Source organism: Callorhinus ursinus, unplaced genomic scaffold (genome assembly GCF_003265705.2).
Source record: "Callorhinus ursinus isolate GAN/ISIS: 27379988/994484 unplaced genomic scaffold, GSC_fseal_2.0 scaffold8, whole genome shotgun sequence".
In the NCBI taxonomy this organism is placed as follows: Eukaryota; Metazoa; Chordata; class Mammalia; order Carnivora; family Otariidae; genus Callorhinus; species Callorhinus ursinus.
In genome coordinates, this window is record NW_027397070.1 from 63,191,937 (window position 1) to 63,214,135 (window position 22,199).

The window sequence follows — 22,199 nt, forward strand, 5'->3', positions numbered from 1 at the left end:
AGGTAACCCCAATTTCCACCCAATTCCAACGACAGACATGTGTGGCATCCACCTAAATTTACCACCCATCCTCTCGGCCCTGGACTCAGTTGCTTTCACAGGGCTGTTTCAGCTTCCCAGTCTTATTAACTCAGCTCAGATTCTGCCTCCTCCGGGAAGCCTTCCCTTGGTTGAGCCCCTCTCTCTCTGAATGACCCTGTCCTTCCCTTACATTCCCACCAGCCACAGCCAAAAGCTCTGTCTCATACAGCTGTTTCTGCCCCAGCACATGGTGGTGGGCTGTCTGGGGTTCATGCTGCCTCAGGGCAGAGCTCACTCCTGTCTGCAGGTGTTATCCATATACATCTGTCTTGGGGGGAAGCCGGGGCTCAGAGAGGGTTTGCCCAGGTTCCCACAGCTGCGGGGGATGGCCTTGGCAGGGCATAGGCACAGCTGTGGTATTTTCCACACCACATCAGTCCCTGGGACATTCTGGAGCAAGCTGGCAGTGGCTCTCCCAAAAAGTCAGCCCTCCCTCATTCCTTTTCTAGGAATTAGGCTCTCCTGTCCCCGAGAGGCCTAGAGAGGTGGCAGCCGGGCGGGTGGGGACAAGTCACTTTCTTCTCCCAGCTTGGTGATTTTAACTCTGCCGTGGGGGTGATAACCTTGCCGTGCTCCACCACCCCCACCAAGATTTGTGGGGCAAAGAACACGAAGCTCCAGGAGGAAGGAGCCTCTGCCCTGGGTCCGGTTCCCGCTTCTGGCTGCTCCCAGAGCTGCCGTCTCACCTTGCTGCAGCGCCTTCAGGCAGCTCAGCTGGCCGTAATAGGCCGCCTCGTGCAGTGGCAGCCAGCCCTCCTTGTTGGGCTCTGCGAGATTCTTCCCCGCCTTGATCATAGCCTTCAAGGCCTCTTCGTCCCCTTCCTTGATGGCCTTCAGCACGGGGTCCACAGGCCTGTGACAGCAAGGGGCGGGTCACTCCTCAGGACCAGAGCAGGGCAGAGGTGGGGCCAGGCAGCCAGTCTCCCAGAGAAGCAGGACGACTGGTGGCTGGGGGCAGTGCTAGCCGTGGGACCACTCGGTCCTTCTTGCCCCTGCTGGTCTGGAACAGGTGCTCAGGCCCCCTGCAGCCAGCGGCCTCCTCAATAAGGACGGTAATCCTTCCTAACCCATATGGGTGTGCCCTGGAACTCGGCCCCGACCTTGGCCCTGACCTTGGCCCCTCCAGCTTATCCGTCCATCATCTATCCATCACAGCTTCCTCAGGCCTGTCAACCTCAGCCTGGGGGCCCAGGTCGGCCTCTCCCTGGCTCTCGTCAGAAGCCCTCATGTGACTGCTGGCCTTTACAAGTCTTTGAATGGTTGTTTGACTACTGTCTGTCCCCCACTGGACTGAATTCCAAGAAGACAGGAACAGTGTCTTTATTTCTTTCTTCTCTCATGATTCCACGCTCAAGGCCCAGCTCAGTGTCTGGTCCATAATAAGTGCTCAATAAATATTTGTGGAAAGAAAGAGAAAGTGGAAAAGGGAGAGAGGGAGGGAGGAAGGAAGGAGGGAAGGGGAATGGGAGGGACGGAAAAATTCAGAACCTAGGAACCCCAACAATTACTTCACTCCTTCATTTCTTTTATTTCCTTCTATTCCCAAAATGATGGCCTCTCCCCTGTGAGCTTTTTGCTTGTTTCTTTGGGAATTTTTAAAATATCTTGCTCAGGGGCGCCTGGGTGGCTCAGTTGGTTAAGCGACTGCCTTCGGCTCAGGTCATGATCCAGGAGTCCCTGGATCGAGTCCTGCATCGGGCTCCCTGCTCGGCAGAGAGTCTGCTTCTCCCTCTGACCCTACCCCCTCTCATGTGCTCTCTCTCTCTCTCATTCTCTCTGCCTCAAATAAATAAATAAATGAAATCTTTAAAAAATTAAAAAAAAAAATCTTGCTCAGGGGCACCTGGTGGCTCAGTCCTTTAAGTGCCTGCCTTCAGCTCAGGTCATGATCTCAGGGTCCTGGGATCGAGCCCCGCATTGGGCTCCCTGCTCCGGGGGGAGCCTGCTTCTCCCTCTACCCCTCCCCCTGCTCATAATCTCTTTCTCTCTCTCAAATAAATAAATAAAATCTTTTAAAAAATGAAGTAAAATATCTTGCTCAAAACATTCTTTGCGTTTGCCTCCTTTGAGCATTTGGAGGACATACTGGCCTATAAAAGTCACTGTGGGGGCTCTGATCAAGCCTTGCCAGGGTTTGGTCCCCCCGTGAGCATTCCTAGATCTGGGGCACTTCCATGCCCTTAGCTCCAAGTGGGTACCCTGCAGGGAAAGTCTATAAGAAACGGGCTGAAACATGGCAAGCTCGTTCACTTCCACAGATGGAAACCGGGGGTCTCTTTTAGACAGAGCTCCTTGGTGGCCAAAAGAGAATTAGGGAACCCCTCTGTCCCTGCGGCTTGCAGGGCTGCATCTAAGGTTACACCAAGACCATGTCTACGACGAGGACGCAGGCATGCAGTGCCAACCTCCAAAGGGATGGATAGCTAACCCTGCGGCAGGTTTCAGCACAGTGCTCCAGCGTTTACCAAGAACCTCGACCAGTTTGCCCTTCAAGCAGCTCGGAGACCAGAGTCCCTCAGAGGGGCGCTCTTTCCAGCAAGCATCTCTCTGGGGTCTTCCAAACCCCCCCCTTTGCTCCTCACCCTTTATCTTCACCCCCAGAACGTTTAGCTGCTGAAAGACTTATATACTTGAAGGATTAATAAATTTGAGGCCTTCACAATTTAAAACTTCTGAATATCAAAAAGATTTCAGGGCTAATGCAAATGAAAACTTCTTTGCTACTTTGTTCATTCATTCATTCATGCATGCGTGCACTGAGCTCCCTTCCCTCCATCCTGGAATCAGTGAGGACCAGGACCTCTGTGATTCCTAGATCTACTCCTGGGGAATGTTCTGCATAAGTGGTCCCATTTTCCAGATGGAGGTGAGACTGGAGGCAGGTCTTGTTCCCAGGGCCCTCACCCACGTCAGGGGCCAGGATAGGCCCCGAGGGTCTACGGGCCAGCCCCTTTACCCTCCCAGCTGCTTCCTCCGTGGTGAGCGGCACTTCCTCCTGACTCTCAGCCTCTCTGGTTATTAATAGCTTCAGAGCACAGATGCTGGTTAAGTTACAGACCCGCGAGCATGATGGGTAACTGACCAGATAAGCCCTGAAGTCCCCATCAACACCATCCCTACCACCTTGATGGGGTCTTCTTACAAGCGGCCAGAGCAGCCCCTGCTGGTGTCAGGAGAAGCCCCAGTAGGTATGTATCCCGTCTCCCCCGGAAGGTCTCCTGTGGGGCCCCGGCTGAAGTGGAAGAGCGGAGGGCTGGCTGCTTTTGTGGCCTGGGGGGGTGTCCAGTGCGTGAGAACACTCCCGGGACCTGCCGCTCACCTTGGGTCTCGTCCAGCTCTGGTGAACAGACCCTGAAGCTCCGTGAGTTCAGCCCAGGCCCCGCCCCGAGGGTGGGGGAAGCTGCTGGGGGTGTCACACCGTCCGAGACTAAGGAGCTGGACGGGACCCGAGAGGCCACTCTGTCCTCTCCAACCTTGTCTCACAGAGAAGGGAGATTCAGAGAGGGACAGCGACTCCCAGGCAGCCACACAGGAAGGGGCAGCAGCGCTGAGAGCAGAGCCTGGGTCCCCCTTTTCCAGACTTTCAGAATTCCACCCACAGCACCAAGGAAGTGGGGGTGGCAGGGTTTGAAAGAGCTGGGAAGAGACACAGAACACTGGCTAATTGCCTCCTCCCCTCTCTGCAACATAACTGGAGCGAGGAAATAGGGGTTCCTGCGATGGGGCCCCCCTTTTGCTTTTGGCTGCTTCTGGGGTTAATACAGGGGAGCAGAGAAGGGGGATGCAGCTAGCCCGGCACCCTGGGGCCAAGCAAACAGAACCCCTCCTGCAGCTCGGATTAATTCTGGATTTTACCACCTGGCACGGAGCAAATAAAGGCAATGAGGCAAAACAAAACCCATGGGTGTGAGCGTTGTGGATATGCTCCGATATCCCCACGGGGACGCACGGGGGAAACTGAGGTAAATAGAATGCGTGGCCGATTCATCAGCTTCAGCTCTGAGCTCCTCTGGGCCTCTGGGGTCCTGGGGCCTTCTCCCAGGGGGCTGCGCCATCCCCCGGGGCCCACTCTGGGGGCATGGAGGTGTAAATCACAGGCACAGGCCTGGCTGACAGTTCCTTGAGGAGATGAGTCTGTGAGCGCAAAGCCCAGCTCAGCAGGAGCAGCTGGGGCTGGGGCTCAGGGGGATACACCTGGGAGGGGCGTGCCTGGGAGGTCCCTCCAGAATGCCCCCCTTCTTGGGGCTTGCGGGCCTGCTTCCCACTCCCCACTCCCCACTAACCCTAGTTGGAAGGGTGAACTTGGGCAGTCTCGGGGCCCGGGCCGGGGGTCACTTACGCCAGCTGGGAGTTCTTGTATTTCTGCATGACCCCTTGGAACAGGCCCTTAGGGGCCGAGGCGGGCGGGTTCTCTGGAGGCACAGTCGACCTGGAGGGTGCAGGGCAGGCGTGAAAGAGGGAAAAATACTCTGCATATGAGAAGCGGGTCATGGTCGGAGGCAGGATCAGGGATGGAGGGCTGGCGAGGGGAGAGACTGACGGACAGACACAGGGCTCTGAACCAAAGCAGATGGCCGGTCCTCTCTTGTGTGCTGGACACAGCTGCTGTGTCTCTGGATTATTTTTGGCCCTTGGAGGAAGCCCTGGGAGATTTAAATGACCATATAAGACAACAATGAGGTTAACCTCATCCCCACCCCTAGGCCCCCTCCCCAGCCAACTACGCGGGAGGCAGATAGGAAGCAAGGTGACATTCTTCACCCGGGAGGATGTGAGAAGGGGTCAGCAGCAGGTCCCAGGATGAAAGGGGCTCAGTCTTGGGCCGGCCAGGCTGGGTCCCAACGGGGATGGGCAAGAGGTTCTTGGAGGTGCAGGGGACAGGGGAGCATAACTGGGGAAGCCAGACCAGGTCTGTACTCGCACCTCCTCCTGGCCAGGTCCCCGTTGGAGGGTCCTGCCGTCCCAGGGGCAGGAGCTAACGGTAGGGAAGTTAGAGCAAACGGCTGTCACGGCCAGGGCAGGAGTCAGACGGACACGGGTTCAAATCTAGGCTCTGGCATATCCTGGCCGTGGTTACATCAGACAGGTTGAATTTTCTAGGCTTTAGTTCCTTCCCTGTAGAGCCCGGTGTGGGAAGACCGAGGAGGCTGGAGCCGGTGAGCTCAGCTGGCGTCCGGGCACGGGGCTGCTCGGCACACGTCCACCGTTAATTGTCTCATTATTTTGCTTCTCTGAGCCTCAGTTTCCCAGCCCCTTGGGCTCTGGTGAGGATGGGAGGGGTGAAGGGAGGTGTGGTGGCCACTCCACATATCTGACTGATGGGGGTGACTGTGAGGATGGGGCATGTGGCCCGTGCCGACCACACTCGTGGCAGCTCAGGCCCTGGTGCCACGGACACCGCAGCAGGCCTGGCCTGGTGTCCTGCACCCTGCAGGGGTGCCCCATGGGATTGAGGAGGACACTGCTACCGGTGGTGTTTGGAGGTGCCAGAACTGTGACCCTGACAAGGACCCCATGCTCTTCCAAGACGGAGCAGAACTTAGAGATTTTGTGGATACCCTCGGCAAGGGCCAGGGCATGGGGGAAGGGGTGAGTGAGCAGAGAAGGAAAGAACACGCTCTCCTTGGCCTCAGCCACCTGGGGGCGGGGGGACTGCAGGCCGGCCCCCTCCTCCGCCTTCATCTTGTCTTTGCCTTCCTCCGTGCCCCTCTCCGTCCCCTCGCGACCAGCCACCTCCTCCTGAGCATCACTAGCCTGAGCACGACACCTGCGTGCGCTCACTCATTAGTCCTCTAGAGTGGGTGCCAACATCCCCGCCCTTTAGAGATGGGGAAACTGAGGCCCCGAGAGGTGGGTCACGGCCCCGGGCCCACACGAAGCCGCAGCTGGGAAGTGAGCCGAGCAGAGGCCTGCGTGTCCGTCCGCAGAGCTCCTGACGCCACCCCTGCCCCACAGGCCTGGGGTCTTGCCGCCTCTTCATCCTCCCTCCCGCTTTAAGGCCTCCATTCTGACAGGCCCTGCGACTTAGAACAAGCCCCTGCCCCATGTTGTGCCTTGGTTTCCCCATTTGCAAGGTGCGCAGCGGGGACCAGAACGGGGTTTTCCTCACCGCTGTGGTAGTTGTGAAGCCTTTGTCGAAATGAGCTCACGTGGGAACTGTGTGTCAGGCAGATCTAAGAGACCACATCCTGGGAAGGGGGGGCGCAAAGCCTGGCCCCGCCAAGGCCCCTCTCCATCCCCCCCCCCCCGGAACGGAGAGCGTGCTGGAGGTGGTGGAAGGCAGCCTGGGGCCAGGCCCAGGCTCACAGTCCCTCACCCCGTGGTCTTGACGAAGCCCTGGGTCTCAGGCCGCACAGGATCCCGGGGTCCCGGCCACTGCGTCATGGCCCGTGTGTGGCCTCCTGTCACTTACTGTTGTTAGGATGTTTCTAGCACGGTGATAAGCTCCCATAAAAACGCATCACACCACCCTAAAACCAGGTCTGTCTCTAATGACCAAATAACAACAACAAGACGGTGCCGGCAAGGGTGGGGGGGGTGACAGCAGCGGTGATGGTCACGTCCCTCCCCACCGTGCGGGGCACGGCCTCACTTCCAGCTTCCCCACCAGCTGGAGGCAGGCAGAGGCTGTGTTGTTCCCGCTTTGCAGAGAAGGAAGCAGACAGACCGAGTTCCGTGCAACAAGAACTCCCCAGTCCCTGCTGGGGGCAGCGGGGGTGTCCCAAGACTTGTGCTAGCGCCTGAGATGCAAATCTCAGATGTCCAGAGGCCAATGGGGTGGGAAACAAGGACACAGACAGCCATAGGCCGCAGGATAGGCGGTGGGGAGAGAGCAAGAGCTCCCCTGGGAGCCCTGCAGTGGGTGTTAATTTGGCTTTAGGGGCAGGTAGGGCAGGTGCCTAGAGCCCCGAGTGCGGAGCCTCATGCTGGAGGGGGAGCGAGTCCTAATCCCGTCCAGGCTGCAAGGCCCCACTCCACCTCGGCCCTGAGCAGGGGCATTCCCAGCAGAGAAAACCACCGGGGCTGAGTCATCAGAGGTGAGAGGAACCTGGCAGGATGTGGGCGCGGGTCATGCCCTAGAAGAGGCCCAGGTAGGGCCCCGGTCCTTCATGTGGGCGGGCAGGTCCGGGGTGGGGGCTGTTGAGAGAGCATCACTGTCACCCAGCTCCCAACAGCCCTGTCCTGGAGTTCAGCTGGCCCCTACTCCAGACACGGGTCAAGCTCGGTGCCAGTGGGGAGAGGGGCTATGAAGACAAAGCCCCCTAACTTCTCAGTGAGCCGCCAGCCTCAGGAAGGGCATAGAATTGGGCCGGACCTGGCTGAACACCGGAGGCAAGCAGGCCTCTTAAAGGGGGAGACAGCTAAGGAATACAAGAGTCTGCCCCTCGCCTGCCACCCTCTATTTGTCCCCTCCTCCGGTCCTCATGCTAAGCCTACAACAATACAGGACTCAAGTACAGCACCTGGCACACAACAGGCATTTGATACATTTAAACAAATGAAACAAAACAAACAAAGCCTTCCAAGGGGTAATAGCCCAAATGGTAAACTCGGTTTTGTGCAGCGCCGTGGCAGGACCTCAGATGCCCGGAGAAGGAGCACCCGGCCCTCCCAGGTGAAGAGAGGAAGAGCCGCACGTGGTCCAGCCGCCTCCACCCCCATTCCCGCGGGTCTCTGGAATCGGCCTCCCACCTGCTGGCCAAACCACTCTTTCTGGGCCAGCCAGAGAGGAGTCCCATGTAGAGGAGAATGTGAATTCCAGACTGCAGCAACTTCTGCTCCCTGTCCATAGCTGGGATTTGTTGGGTGCTTGCCATGTGCCCAGCCTAGTGACAGAGGTACATGGCACAAAGCATTTCCTTTCATCCTCTGGTCCACTCTGTGAAGGAGACATAATTGGCTCCCTTTTGCAGAAGAGGAAACTGAGGCTCAGAGGTTTGCTTCCTCTAACCTGCTTAGCGAAATCCTGTTCACCCTGCAAAGCCCACCTGCTCAACTAAGTGAATCGACCTGCTCTGTGTCCCTCTGAAACTGAGGCAAGCCTCTTTGCTGAGCCCTTCCTGTTGGGTCATTATGTACATCTGGGACCCTCATTAGACAGCAAACTTGGGGAGGGTAGGGGTGAGGCCTGATTCACATCCAGGTGCCAGGAAGGCAACTTGCTCATCACAAGAACATGGTAGGTGTGGGCGGCTCAACTTGAATTATTTGCAGCTGTGCACACATCAACCCAAACAAGTCCTTACTTCATGCTTTCCTCCTTTGTCTTCTTAGAAATGTAACCTTAAAAAAATTCAGAAGTTTAAAGACTGGGAAGACCCAGCTTCCTGGGCCCACTCTGGCTGGTCCATCAGTGTAACCTTGGGCTCCCTATTTCCTGACTGCATGAACCCTCCTTCTCTCTGGGATGGAAAATTGGGTCTGCCTTTCAGGCAGCTCTCTCTTAGTGCGCCAAGGCTTGGCAGATGATCCCTACGCATGTTTCTGACTTCATCTCTTACATTGTGGTGGGAGAGAAGCAAGTTGGAAATAATGGCTTTAGAAGGGCACATTACATTTCCTCTGCGATGCTGATCTGGCTTTCATGTCTAGGATCCCCAAGGCTCAGTTGACCTTTATGTCTACAGCCACCATTTTGGTCATAAGATAATAATAAATTATATTTGTAGAGCATTTTATTGGTTTCAAAATGCATTTATTTGCCTAAAAACATTTCTTGGGCACCTACAGTGATCCAGGCTCTTTGCCAGGCACTAGGGATAAAAAAGTGAGAAATATCTGCTTCCTGTCCCCAGAGAAGTCATATAGTATAACTGGGGACACTCTCAAGAGGCCAAATAATGCCTTCCTAGAGTGACACGAAAGCTTGTCCACGAAACAGAGGCAGTCATGGTGTGGGCACTCGGGGTGCTCGGGGAGGAGGTAGAGGGAGGTCGATTGAAGCTGTGGGGTGTGAGGGAGGCACCCACATTCTACTTGCTTTGCCTAAGAACCCTGCAGGTTGGGCTAGGCAAGGTTTTGTTGTTGCCATTTTAAGGAAAAGCCTGTTAGGGCTCAGAAAGGTTAAATAACGTGCCTGAGGTCACACAGCAGTAAGTGACAGAGGAAGGCCTCCAACCTCCAAGTCCTCTATCCTCTGCCTCTCTGCTGCCTCTTCATTCACATTCCTTTATTCATGCATTATTCCCTCACTGAGAGCTATTTGGTGTTTGCTGCGGGCCAGGCGCTGTCTGGTAGGCAGGAGCCTTCACAGGAAGGAAGATGGGTAAGGCCTCTGCCCTCGGCGCCAAAACAAAGACATAGAAACTGTAAGTTGGGGTGATGAAGGAAACCGCCCCGCCAAGAAAGCAAGAAAGGGGGCGACCTGCCTGACCTGGGATGGTGGTCAGGCAGGATTTGCCGAGGAGGTGACATGAAATCCGAGACAGCCCCCGGGATGTGTATGATGTCCTGTTCCTAAACCTGCTCCGGGGCCTTTGGATGGAAACTGTGATATGTGGGGGTAAAAGGGACAAAGAACTCTATCGGGTCCTGTACTTTCTGAAATGCCACATCTGGGAACGTGAGCACGAGCCGGGGTGTCTCTTGTTGCTGGGGACCCTGAATCTCTGTGGCTACGAGGTGGCTGAAATGAGACCCAAACCCACTTCCACGTGGAGAGGGAAGAGGAACAGAAAGAGGCCTTTGCAGTATGGGCAGAGCCGGTTATGTGTCTGAACTTCAGAGCTGGGGGCAGACATTGCTTCTGTTTCTGGCCCCGTGGAGTGCACGTGCATAAAACGGGCACAGAAATGGCCTCGCTGCGTGGCTTAAGGATTAACTGAGTGGCTGTGTGCTGGGCATATGGGAAGCCCTCGGTGTGCATCTGGGGGAGGAGGGATCGGCTCCCCCAGCAGGACCCATCTTCTTCCAGAGATGGAAGGGCAGAACTGAATCGGGGAGGTTTCAGCTCACATCCAGAGTGAGAAGATGCACGTTGAACCCTGTACCCTACATTACTTGCGCCTGGAATTTAGGTGAGGGCTGCACGACCCTGGGTAAGTCATTTTCCTTCTCTGTGAGAGCTTTTTTCTCAGGAGGCTGGTAAGAGTTTGCGTCCCATGTTGGGTCTCTGCTTCCTCACCCACCAGAGGAAGGAAGAGGTCAGGACCCGGACCTCATGAGCTCAACTCAGTGCTAATGTAAGTGTCCCCAGGATTCCCCGGGAGGCTCCCACACTGGGGAGAAGGCTGCAGATGCCCCAGGGTGAGGGGGATGCTCTTCTCTCTATCTGATCCCCTCCTGAGAAAGAGGAACTTGTGGTCTGACTGAGGCTGAAGCAGCCAGAAGAGGAACCAGGGCCTCCCAGAGCACTGGCCATGAAGAGTCCTTGGCTCTGCATCCTCGCTTCTGTTTCTCAGGCTGGGTTCCAGAATGGGACCCCCTCAGGGGCAACTCAGTAACCTGGAGCCTTCCTACTTCCTCCAGCCGCCCAAGGAGGCTACCTGCCTTCCCCTTTAGGAGGGGCTGCTCGGTGTGGGGCATCCCAGGCTTTTGCCCCGTCTGCCTGGCAGAGGAGGTCCAGCCTCAGCAAGGGCTAAAGTCACTTGGGGAACTCCCGGTGGGTACCATCAGGGGACAGGGCTGGGATGCACAGCCACCCACCTGCATCACTGTCAGCTGGGACTGGACATTAGAGATGGTCTGTGTGTTGCTGAGAGAGCTTAAGGGACTTGCCCAAGGCCACATAGCAAGTCAGCTGGTGGCTGGAGATGATGAGATTTGAGGCCCAGGTCCCAAGGCCACAGAACACAATCATCCAGCAACTCCCTTCCCTCAGCCACCCACCCCCAAATACATACTTGACTTGGACTCAGTGATGAACAAAAGCGTTTTTAAAGGTATCTATTTCCTTTCTAAAAGCATTTTAAGATCCAATGCTTAATTACCTCTCTGGGCTCCCACCTCCTACAAAGAAGGTACCCTCTGGATCTGCACTGTCCAGGACGGTAGCCACTGGCCACATGTGGCTAGTGAGCTGTTGAGATGCGTCTAGTCTGAATTGAGATGTTCTGAGAGTGCAGAATACACACGGGATTCCAAAGACTTGATATTGATGACATGTGGAAATGATAATATTTGAGACCTAAATTAATTTCACCTGTTTGCCTTTACTTTTTAGCATGGCTATTAGGATATTCAAAATTGCATATGTTACTGCAGGTGTGGCTCGCGTCCTATTTCTATGGGCACAACACGGGGCTGCCCTAGGTGGTCCTGCCACCGGGATGATGAGGTCACGCTGAGACGGGGGAGCCAGAGCGAGGAGCTAGGGTGGCTTTGCCAGGCAGATGTCACTTGCTTCTCAGACATGTTTTCCCAGGGAGGCTGCATAGATAGGATTGGGAGCTCTGCTTGGACTCGGAACATCAGCTCCACAGCATTCAAACATAAAGCCAGTGTACAAAGCCAAGCCATGCCCTTGGCAACCAGATCGTTCCAGTCCCTGCAACACCATCTACCAGCTGTGCAGCTGCTGACTAGCTACTACCCCTGAGCTTCAGTTTCCTCGTCTATAAAATGGGAGTATAGCACAGAGCCTCCTGGAAGGTCCTTAAGAGAGTTAAACGAGGTCAAGTGGGTAGAGCACCTACCGCGGTGCTTGGCACCACCAAAGCTCGGAAGGGTTTAGATAAGAAATGTAAGTCATTAAGGTGTAAAAATGTACCTTACAGACCAGGAGACTTTGGTCTTGGGTTAACAGTGTTTGGGAGCTGCACCTTACAGGGGCCCCAGTTGGCCTCTCCTCGCTCACCTGGTCCATGGGTAGAAATGGGCGGGTTGGCGGTTGACACACATGGACGCAGTGGCCTCAGCAGTGGTTGGGCCCCGAGTCTTGTCAGCCAGGCTCTGCTCGATGGCCATCTGGACCAGCTCATCCTCACTCAGGCTGCTATACAGACTGTATTCCTCATGCCCAATGGCACGCTGTCTGCCCCGAGCGCTGATCTCCGTGGTCATCCTCTCTCGCCTCTCACCTTGGCCCTGAGAAGAGACACTCCATGAGGAGGAGGAAGTGGCAAATCAGAAAGCCCTGTGAGGAGACCAAAACCATCCTGGTCACTAACAGTTTTGCAAGAGTTATGTTTAGCAACAGGGAATGCTGTGCTTTCCTCTGGCGAGCTCACAATCAGTTTTTATCCATTCATGTTGTCATTTGAACCACCCAGCCACCCATTCATCTACACATCTATCCATCCACTCATCTACTCACCAATCTACCCAACTCTCTCACTATCCAGCCAATCATTCACCCTCCTCTCCATTTATTCATTCTCCCATGTGTCCACTTGTCTACTATCCACCCATTTACCCATCCACATCTGTCCATTTACCCAATGACCTGATCATCCATCCATCCAACCACTATCCATCTCCTGATCTATCTGCCCACCTACCTGTCCATTTATCCATCCACCCCCCCATCCATCCATCCATCCATCCATTCATACCTCTATCTACCCAACCTACCATCCACTCATCCACCATTCATTTTTCCATTCCAGACAGCTTGTCTACACATGCATGCATGCTTCATTAACCGAGAGATTACTTAGTGAGCACCCACTTTGTGTCCTGCACTCCTCTAAGCACTGGGGACACAACAATGATACCAAGGGACAAATATCCCTGACTTCAGGGGGCTTACACAACAGCGCTTACACTCCTTCCTTCCAGTTATCCGACAACATCCTATGCTAGCATCTCGCCTCATCTCTGTGCTGTGCTAGGGCTGAGAATGTTGGAGATAAATCAGACATGGGCCTGCCGCTTCAGTATGCATGATCTAGTTAAAATCAATCATGACAGTAACTTGCCATGTGAATTCCAAGGACTCCCTTCCTTACAAAAAAGTGCCTCAGGGAGAAATGAACTTTGGTTGAATCAACTGATTTTAGGAAATGAAGTAACCTCAACTAAGCCTGCTTTTTGTTTTGACTGGCTGACATGCAGTGTGACTGTAGGTCAATGGTTCATAGCCCTAGCAGGACATGAGAACCACATGAGGCCATTTAAAAAATACCCAAAATACCAGTGCTATAATTTGGTTTGTTTGGCAAATATTCACTCCCCTCTCCTTGGCGGCAGGGTATCCCCCCTCCCTTTCCCACTGAGAGTGGGCTTGGCCATGTGACTTGCTCTGGCCAATGAATGTTGGGGGCACGATAAAGCAGCCCCTTAACAGGGGCTTGGGTGTGGGGCTTGCCCCTTCTGCATCGCCAGAAGAGCTCCCCACTGGAGGCACCGCCCATTAGCTGGGCCCCAGAGTGAACCGACCTGGGGCAGCCTGAGCCCAACCTGCACAGGGGAGCCCCACCCAGCAGACCCAGCACCCTGAAGCCTACGTCAGCCCCTCTGCGGTGACCTGCAGCCTCAGATCATGAGAATCAGTGCTTATTTGGGGTGCTCTGCTACCCAGCATTCTTGTGGCTCTAGTTAACTGACCCCCAAAAGGCTAGGCCAGGCACTTCACAAAGAGGATATCCAAGTGGCCAATAACCAAACATAAGGATGCTTGACTTTCTAAGCGTTTGGGAGAACACTCAAATTAAGATCCTAATACAGTACTACTGTCTACCCAACAGCATGGCTCAAGTGGAGGGGGCACCTGGGTGGCTCAGTCAGTTAAGCGTCTGACTCTTGATTTTGGCTCAACTCATGATCTCGGGATCATGAAATTGAGCCCCACATTGGGCTCCTGGCTGGGCGTGGCCCCTGCCTGAGATTCTCTCTCACCCTCTCCCTCTGCCCCTCCCCTGCCCCACTTGCACACACTCTCTCTCTCTAAAAAAAAAAAAAAAAGAATGGCTCAAGTGGAAAAGATGAGCACTAACAAGTGTTGGGGAGGATGTGGGGCATCGGGAACGCTCACCACCACTGGTAGGAGTGTCAGGTGGTAAAACCACTTTGGAAAATTGATGGTGTTTGCTAAAGCTGAACCAACACATCCTGTGACCCCAAAATTCCACTCCTAGCTCCCTGGCCAAGAGAACCATGTACATGTGTTCACCATAAGACAAGTTCAAAAATATTCATTGCGGCACTACTCATAATAAAACCAAGTGGAAACTACCCAAATGTCTATCAGCATTTGAATGGATTACTGCGTTTTGGTATACTACCACGAGAGTGTGTACCAGTGAAACAGATACAGTACCACTGCTCATCGCAGGATGAAGCGCACACAACCGTAGTGAGCAAAAGAAGTCAGATAATGAAGAATATATGTACATAATTCCATTTATGTAAAGTTTCAGGCAGACTAAACTATGGTGGACCTTTGGTGGTTACTAACTGGGAGGAGACATGAGGGAGACTTCTGGGAAGCCAGTCACGCTGTATTTCCTGATCTAAGTGGTTCCATGATTGGTTGGCTTCCTTTGTAAGGAACCTGTCCAAGTATGATTTGTACACTCCTCTGTGAGCCCATTATCCTGCAATAACACATCTACTTAAAAGGTAGGGGCACCTGGCTGACTCTGTCAGAAGAGCAAGTGACTCTTGATCTCCGGGTTGTGAGTTCAAGCCCCACATTGGGTGTGGTGCCTACATAAAAAGAAGAAGAAGAATTTTAAAAAGAAAAATAATAATTAAAAAGTATATAAAATAGGTTCTAAAGGGTATTGGTGCTTGGACCCCGCCTCAGACCAATTAAGTCAGAATCTCTGGGAGTGTGGCCCAGCTATTACCCCTCTTTGAAAAGCTCCTCAGGTGCCCAGGAACCACCACTTTGGAGAAGGATCAATCATAAAGCAGGAGTAGAGATGGGACTCCTGTTGTGTGGGGGTGGGGCAAGGGGCGCGACCTGACACCAGGCTAAGCCCTTGATAGATACTCTTCTAACTCTGGTAACAGCCCTAAGAGCAGCAAGTCTTGCTCTATAAAACAGCGGCAAGGTTATTATTAAGCAGATCTGGGCTTTCCAAGCACAGCGAGAGGAGACTGTGGGTGTGAAGACAGTGGATTAGCAACACGACGGCATCTGGGACCGAAGATTCTGTGCCCTGCCACAGTCTGCCTGGTTATCAATCATTGCCCTCTGTCTGCTTCTCTGCACCCATTCTGGCGGGCTCAGGCCCGGACTTCCTCCTGCCCACCCCAGCGGTGGCCTTCATGTGGTGTTCCAGCCCCACCCACCCATCGTCCCCCCCGTGTCCCACACCGCAGGCCTCACCAAGTCCTTCCTCTACCTGCACCCATGGCCCGGGCCTCCCGGCCCGTCGAATCTAGTTCTCACTCTCCCTTCAGCCTCTACCTCCGCACAGCTGATCTTCCAGGTAAGGCAAAGACACACTTTTCCCCCAACCCACCTGCGGCTCCCACCCCAGGGCTCTTGCTCGTCCTGTGCTGACCCGTCTCCTCCCTTTCTAAACTCGCAGAATCCCTCCTCGCTCCTCAAGACCCAGAGCAAGTGCCTCCTATTTCAGAACGTCTTCTGGACAGCCCCAGTCCAAGGCCTGCTTGGAACCCCTGGGGCCTCCAGGGGCTCCTCCCTTACCCCCTTTGCAGTGCCCCAAACATTGCCTCCAGGGGAACCCTCCCCCCAGGAGGCATCTGTAAAATGGGACAACAGTGACTGTGACCGTTCCTTGAGTTAGCACATGCAAAGCACTCAGAGCAGTACCCAGTCCATCCGTAGTCAATGCTCCTCTAAGCTGGGCCTCCGTTTCTACATCTGTGAAATGGGCATAGAAACATGGCCCTTTCAGGGCTGTGCTGAGGATTAGCATTGGAAAAGTGGCTTCTTCCCCACCCCCCACCACCAGTTCTTTCCCTCCCCACAAGTCCCGGCTGGCTGACAGCCAGGGTCTGTCTGGGAAATGGCAGTGGGGTCTGGGCTCCTGTGCGTGGGGTGGGGTCTCTGGGGCTGTTTGGGGGGTTACAGTGGGAGGAGTGGCTCCTGGAATGTCTTACTGGAAAACTGATGGTAGGGGCATGGCCAGGAAGGCAAGGGACAAGGAGGGGGACCGACAGCCATCCTCCGGCACACCAGGCTCCCCTTCAGCTGGGGACCTGGGAGAGGAGTGTGAGCCTGGACAGTCTCCTTCCCGTCCTCAGGCTGTTTGTAGATGGAGCCCTGCTCATCCACCTTCCCGTCCCTCTTGCCTGTCACCTGGCTAGTCATTCTTCCAGATGCAGTTCAAGCATCTCCTCCACCAGGAAGCCCCCTGATCTGATGTCGGAGGCATCCGGAGCTGCGTCCCATTGCTCTAACGGCCTGCTCTGGACCTATCCTCCCACTGAATCTAGAAACTTCTAAATTGCAGGACTGTGTGTGTCACATTCGTGTCTTGACCCCAGGACATAACCCAAGGCCAGACACACAGTAGGTATGTATGAAATGTTGGCTGAATGAATGAATGAATAGCACAGCTATTATCGAGAAGATTACTGTGCCTGGCAGGTGGGGCAGCCGCCCGTGTCCCACTGCCTGGGTTCGACCCTGGCTCTGCCCCCTACTGGCTGGGCGACGGGGAGCCAGTTACTCCCACCCCAGGCTGTCTTGGGGGGCCCCCTGGGACCCCTGCAGAGCCCTGCTGAGTGGGTGCAGGGGCCAGTAATGGGGTCAGCGCCGGGGAGGGAGGGAGGTCTCCAGGCGTTCCCCAAAGCAGCCGGGGTGCAGGATGGATTCTGCCCACTAATTCCACATCGTCCACTCCCCAGGGCCCCTCCTGCCGCCTCCTCTCTTCCTGCTCACACCACCTGCTGTCCTCCGGGCTGTGGAAGGAGTTACAACCCCTCCACTCTCCTCTCAGTCCCGGGCTCAAGTTTATGAATGAGGGGGCCGCCTACAAGTGACCGTTGTGGGTATTTAGTGAGCACTTAGTTCATTTACGAGGGCCGGCCATGTGGTAGGTGCCACGTAAGTATTCCGGTTAGGGTCACATGTGACTCTCAGGGGTGAGAGGGGAGCGTGGACTTTTCAGTTTAGCTCTTACACGACACACCGTAGTCAGACCCGTCTGTCACCACAGATCACAGCGGGTATTTGCCGAACACCATACTGCCTTCCCTTGTGGTTCATTTATGGTCTCACATGCGTTGTTAGTTTGAGCCACGAGATAAGTCTGTGGTATTATTAGTCCCACTCTACAGATGAAGAAACCGAGGCACACCAGGGAAAAACTGACAAGAAAGAGACTAGAGGCTGCCGCATCTGACTTGACCCTTATCTTCACCCCGTGTAAACAACAGCAGAGGCCTGTGGTTCTGTGGGTTTGAGGAAAGGCCTGGAGTCCCACTGGAGACAGACGGTGTGTATTCAGAAAGACTTGGTGTATATGGGCATTTGGGGATACAGGCACATCTGCCTTACATATGCATATATGTAATACGCGCTCCGTCCATCTGCCAACTTCAAACAGTTCCCCTCTCTCCTCGGCCCCACGCGATCCTGACAGCCAGCTGCAAGTGGGGACTTGGCCCCCAGGGTCCTCGACCCTACTCCTTGCAGTGCTCAATACCTTCTGTCAAATCTTCTCTCTCTGATCTGTCGTTCCCCCAGGCTGCAGAGGGGTCCCAGAAAATCTATGGAAACTCTTCCAGCTTGAGGGCTCGTGGCTGTGAACAATTAAAATGTTCTCTCCCCTTCCTGGGTCTTACTGCTTTAAAATCCCCATCATGGGGCGCCTGGGTGGCTTGGTTGAGCATCTGCCTTCGGCTCAGGTCATGATCCCAGGGTCCTGGGATGGAGCCCCGCATCGGGCTCCCTGCTCAGCGGGGAGTCTGCTTCTCCCTCTGCCTCTGCCTCGCCCCCACTCGTGCTCTCTCTCTCAAATAAGTAAATAAAATTTAAAAATAAATAAAATCCCAATCATAAAAACAGCTGGTGCTCTTGGTCTTTTTCATGCACTGCACCCTTTGACCCTCTCAGTACCTGGTGTGGGTGGGGTAGGACTCTTCCCATTGTGCGGACGGGAAGACTGAGTTGTAACTGGCACATGGGTTGAGAACGGGCCTGCCTGCCCTTCTTTTCTTTGGACCCTCTGACAATGAGTATTTAGGGCAGTGGCCAGGGGTCACTCACTCTGGAAGTTTCTGCTCTGGATAAGAGGTGAGCAGCCTTGGGGAGATGCGGGATGGAATCCAGGCCACCTTGCTTGCCCCCTCCCCACCCCCCAGAGGGGCTCAGGTCAAAGCCCCAGGGTGGGTATTTGCTGTGGGGCCGTGCTGACAGGCCTCACAGCTGCTGGGAGTTCGGGCCTTTTGTTCAGACTCTAAGGATTCTAAGAAGGCCCGCCCAACTCTGCTAATCCCAGAGCCCTTGCTGCTGGTTTCAAGCTCCTGGCTTTCCTCAGGCCCGCGTTCAGCTTCCAAGGTTGGGCCAGGATTGCTGGAAGTTACAGCGGGGATCTGCTCCCGGCAGCACGCTTAAGCCAACCCACCCCCCCAACACAGGCACTCTCCCCATTGTATGGAGGGGAAGCTGAGGCCCCCCGGGAGAGGGTTCGGGAGTGGCCACGGTCACCCAGGTGGGACTCTGCCCAGTGGATGGGTCAGGGGAGACCGAGGCTCCATCTGAGGGGGAGGTGAGTGCTCCTTGCTGCCCTGAATCTGCGTGAGGCGCTCCCAGCGGTCCCGGGACCCCGGCAGCAAGCCTTTGCCTCAGCCTCCCAAATGGAAGGCTCTTCTCTCACCTCCTGCCCAGCCCGGCCCTCCACACCCCTCCTGGCCCAACTCCCTGTGCTTCTCCTGCGGCAGCCAGGCCCTTCAGCGGCGCTCGGCCACCTATAGGTCTAGGTGCCGGATTCCAGACCCCAACCCAGTTTCCGCCCAAGGCTCAGTGAATGCGGGGCTCTGCACCCGTGCGGGAAGCCTGGGGTAGGGGTGAGAGGGGCAGGGCTTCTGGTGCCGCTCCGAGCCTCTGCAGCCCAAGCGCAGCCTTGCCCAGCCCTGTCCTGGGCGCCGGGAGAGCACGGCCCCCGGGGAGCAGGAGGTTCTGGAAGCTCTAACTCCAGGCCACACAGTGGCAAGGTGCCGTGAGGACAAGAGGGCCCTCCCAGCCCTGCTCCGCTCACCTGGGCCCGGCTGCAGGGCTGGCTGGACGTCTTTAAATTGGGATCCCACCAAAATCTTTTTCCCTTCTGTTTTTTCCCTCCTCTCCTGCCTTTATTTCAATCTTCTCCTCCTCTCGGCTTGCCTGCCTTTCCTTACTCTTTGTCTACCCCTCTGCTTTGTGTCCCTTTCTTTAAAAAATCGAGCAAACTGGGACTCAGTTCACTTTGACGTCACCCCCTGCCCCCCCGGAAACCTCTCCCTCCGCTGCAAAGCTCTTAAGGCTTCCTTGATATTCCTGGGTATTCATTAGTCCAAGAGATGGTGCTAAGGATAAAAATGATACAAACCAGTCCTGGGACAACCATCTCCTCTGGGCAGCCTGACCCTCTGCGGCTCAGAAGTGGGAGGACACTGGGCGGGTCCAGAGATATTTCTGTGCCTCCTTCGGGAAAACACTCTTGGATCTAGCCTGTCCACAATGTACGGGAACTTTGTTACACTCCGACTGTGCCAGGGACGGGGCTGTTTACTGCTGTGCTGGGCCCCAGGGAGGCCGTGGCGTTGAATGCGGACACCAGAGGCCAACAGGCCGGGATGGGATCCCCGACTCCGACACGTCTTAGCTGTCTGGCTCCAGGCAAGACCCTGAACCTCTCAGAAACTCAGTTTTCCCATCTAGCAAATGGGAGTAACCATCACCTCTAAGTCAGGATGCCCTTGAGAAGAGTCAATAAGAGAAATCACCTGAAGCCCTGGGCCAGCGCCTGGCTCACAGTCAGTGCTCCGTGAACGCCCACGGGTATCAATCACTGTGTTATTCATTGTAAGGTCACCGGGGGGGCGGAGGATCCCGGGCACACACAGCCGGTCTGTTTGTGCAAGAATGGATGATGCAAACGAGAACAGCACCAGGTGGGGGCCGATGCCAGCTCCCGGAGGAGGCTGAGCTGTAAACAGGCCCGCCACCAGCTGTCGGGACCCATCCAACGGTTTTGGAAGGGACGGGAGCATCTGCCTCATCCCTGTGTTCTGCCCCCCTCCCGTCCCCCCCCCCCCCCCTTGCCCCCGGCCTCCGCTGCAGAGGGCAGGGACTGTGGCTGCTAGGCTGGCCCCAGCTGCCTCTGCCTGGGCCCCAGAGCTGTCCCCACCCCTGCCTCACGCCCCTTGAGTTTTCCTTCCTTGAGGAGAGCCTTGCTGTCCTTCCTGTGCGGGCGGCTTGGCCTCTGGCCTGCCCCGTGTCTCCGTCACTTACCTGGCCTCCCTACTTGGCGCCGTCTCTCTTCCCCCTCATTCCAGGCCATTCCCCTGGCTACTGAGGAGCTACCTGAAATCAGGTCCCACCTGCACCCCCTTTGCTTAAAAACATTCGGAAAATATTCCATCCTCTTGCCTGGCCTGGTGGGAGCTGCATCTCCCTCCGGCTTCCCTCCCCTCCCCGCCGGTTTTGTCCCCACTTCTCCCCTTCATGACCCTTTGCTGTAGCCACTCTACATTTCCCACTGACACCCCCGACCCACCCTGAAGTGTCGGCCTTTGCCGGAGCTGCCTCTCCGCCTGGAGGTCCCTCTCCCTGCCCCTCTGCCTGGTGACATCCACCCAGCTTTTTTAAAAGCTATCTCGTCCCTGGATATGACCTCATGGTCACATACACACACACACACACACGCACACACACACACACGCACACACACACACGAGGTACTCTTGCATCTCCGCAATCCCATGGCGCTCTGTTAAATCTCATGGAACATCTCATTCTTTACATTGTGTCACAGTCTCTGTTTGCAGAATGGACGTCCCCCAACCCCCCGAGCCCAAACAGTTGCAGGTACAGCTCCCGGCACCTGGCTTCTATCACCCCACGAAACTGTGCCCACAGAGGCACTCCCTAAGTGCCACGGGACATTGATGGCCACAGGCATAAACATAGCTATCTATCCACCTGACCTAAAAGTCTTTCTGAAAGCCATCTGTCCCCCACAGATACTGCCCTAGGTCCACGGCACCCACAATAGCACCACTGATAACCCCATTCCATTTCCATGTTTAGAAGTGCACAGCAGTGTGATATTCTGAGCGAGCGTCCTCAGGAGAATGCATAAGTGCATGCATATGGCCTATTCTCTGTCCCCCAGGTCCAAAGTGAAAGTCCCCGGCATGCTTTCTACACAAGAGACAGGAGAGAGAGGCGCAGGCAAGGAGTCTTGACAATAAGAAGTCACCAACAAGCAACACAGTGGTTAAGTCCCAGCCAAACAATCTTTCTCGAAGTCTGTGTAAGAAAGTCGAAAGCATGCATTACCTGTTAGGCTCTGAAACAGGGGCACACAATTCAGGGGTACTAAAAAGGGTTTTCTTGAGAGTGTCTTAATTCAGAACATGCTCCCTGAGTTTTCCTTCTGCCCTGGCCCTGAGCTCCTGGCCGCTCTGCCAGGCAGTTCTGAAACGCTTTCCTTTGAAGCAGGGAGTTTATTTTGGGCCCACCGCATGACCAGTGATGGCCAGCCAAACTATAAGATGTTGTGCCTCTCAGATGTCCTATTTGAAGATCGCCCGGAGGAGGCCGCCCTGCCGCCTTCCGTCCATCCACGGTGCGTCAATTACGGACCTCGCGGCAGAGAGCATCTCAGAGCACTGGCCCTCACGTGACGTCGTCATTTGTGATCCTTGACATGGAGGCCATATATGGGTATGTTTCTGGAACTCCCCAGGAGGGAGTGAGAGAGGAGAGAGATAGGGAGGGTGAGAGACAGAGAGAGAGGGAAAGAGGGTGGGGAGCCCGAGCTGGGAGATTAGGAGACAGAGCGGAGGGGGGGGGGGGGAGACACTAGGGGACAGGAGAAGGGAAGGAAGTGCAAAAAGGTGATGGAGAGGAAGAAGGAAAGGAAGCTGTGCAGGAGGAGAGGGGAGAAGGCATACAGGAGAGGAGAAAGGAGAGGTAACTGGGGAAAACAGAGAAGCGAGGGGAGAGGGACACTGAGATAATCCAGGGATGAAAAGGGGATCTTGGAAGACAGACGAGCAAGAGCGAGAGAGCAGCAGGGGCTCGGGGACAGAAGGGGGAGCAGAGGGGAAGGTGG

General features: G+C 55.2%; 1 protein-coding gene and 1 long non-coding RNA gene across 8 annotated transcripts in view; one reads left to right on the forward strand and one right to left on the reverse strand.

Moving 5' to 3' along the window:
• Positions 1-21,725, reverse strand: part of ASB2 (ankyrin repeat and SOCS box containing 2) — a 38,470-nt gene extending 16,745 nt beyond the window's left edge. Inside the window, exons 1-4 of one of the 6 annotated variants that reach the window (XM_025869427.2) lie at positions 21,422-21,725; positions 11,876-12,105; positions 4,421-4,510; positions 768-934 (exon numbers count right to left, since the gene is read on the reverse strand). In XM_025869427.2, the coding sequence (XP_025725212.1) occupies positions 768-934; positions 4,421-4,510; positions 11,876-12,081 (463 nt within the window). In that variant the 5' untranslated portion in view covers positions 12,082-12,105; positions 21,422-21,725. Of the gene's footprint in view, positions 1-767; positions 935-4,420; positions 4,511-11,875; positions 12,155-19,466; positions 19,572-21,421 lie in introns of those variants that run through there. The other 5 variants (XM_073895828.1, XM_025869426.2, XM_025869428.2 and 2 more) reach the window with 5 other exon arrangements.
• LOC112822066 (uncharacterized) lies at positions 2,324-17,928 on the forward strand. 2 transcript variants are annotated; one of them, XR_003207607.2, is made up of 4 exons: positions 2,324-3,269; positions 9,995-10,118; positions 16,389-16,451; positions 16,786-17,928. It is a non-coding gene; the product is annotated as an uncharacterized lncRNA (long non-coding RNA). The 2 variants fall into 2 exon arrangements; XR_003207605.2 differs by having other exon boundaries at positions 16,389-17,928.
• Positions 21,726-22,199: the final 474 nt, after the last annotated feature.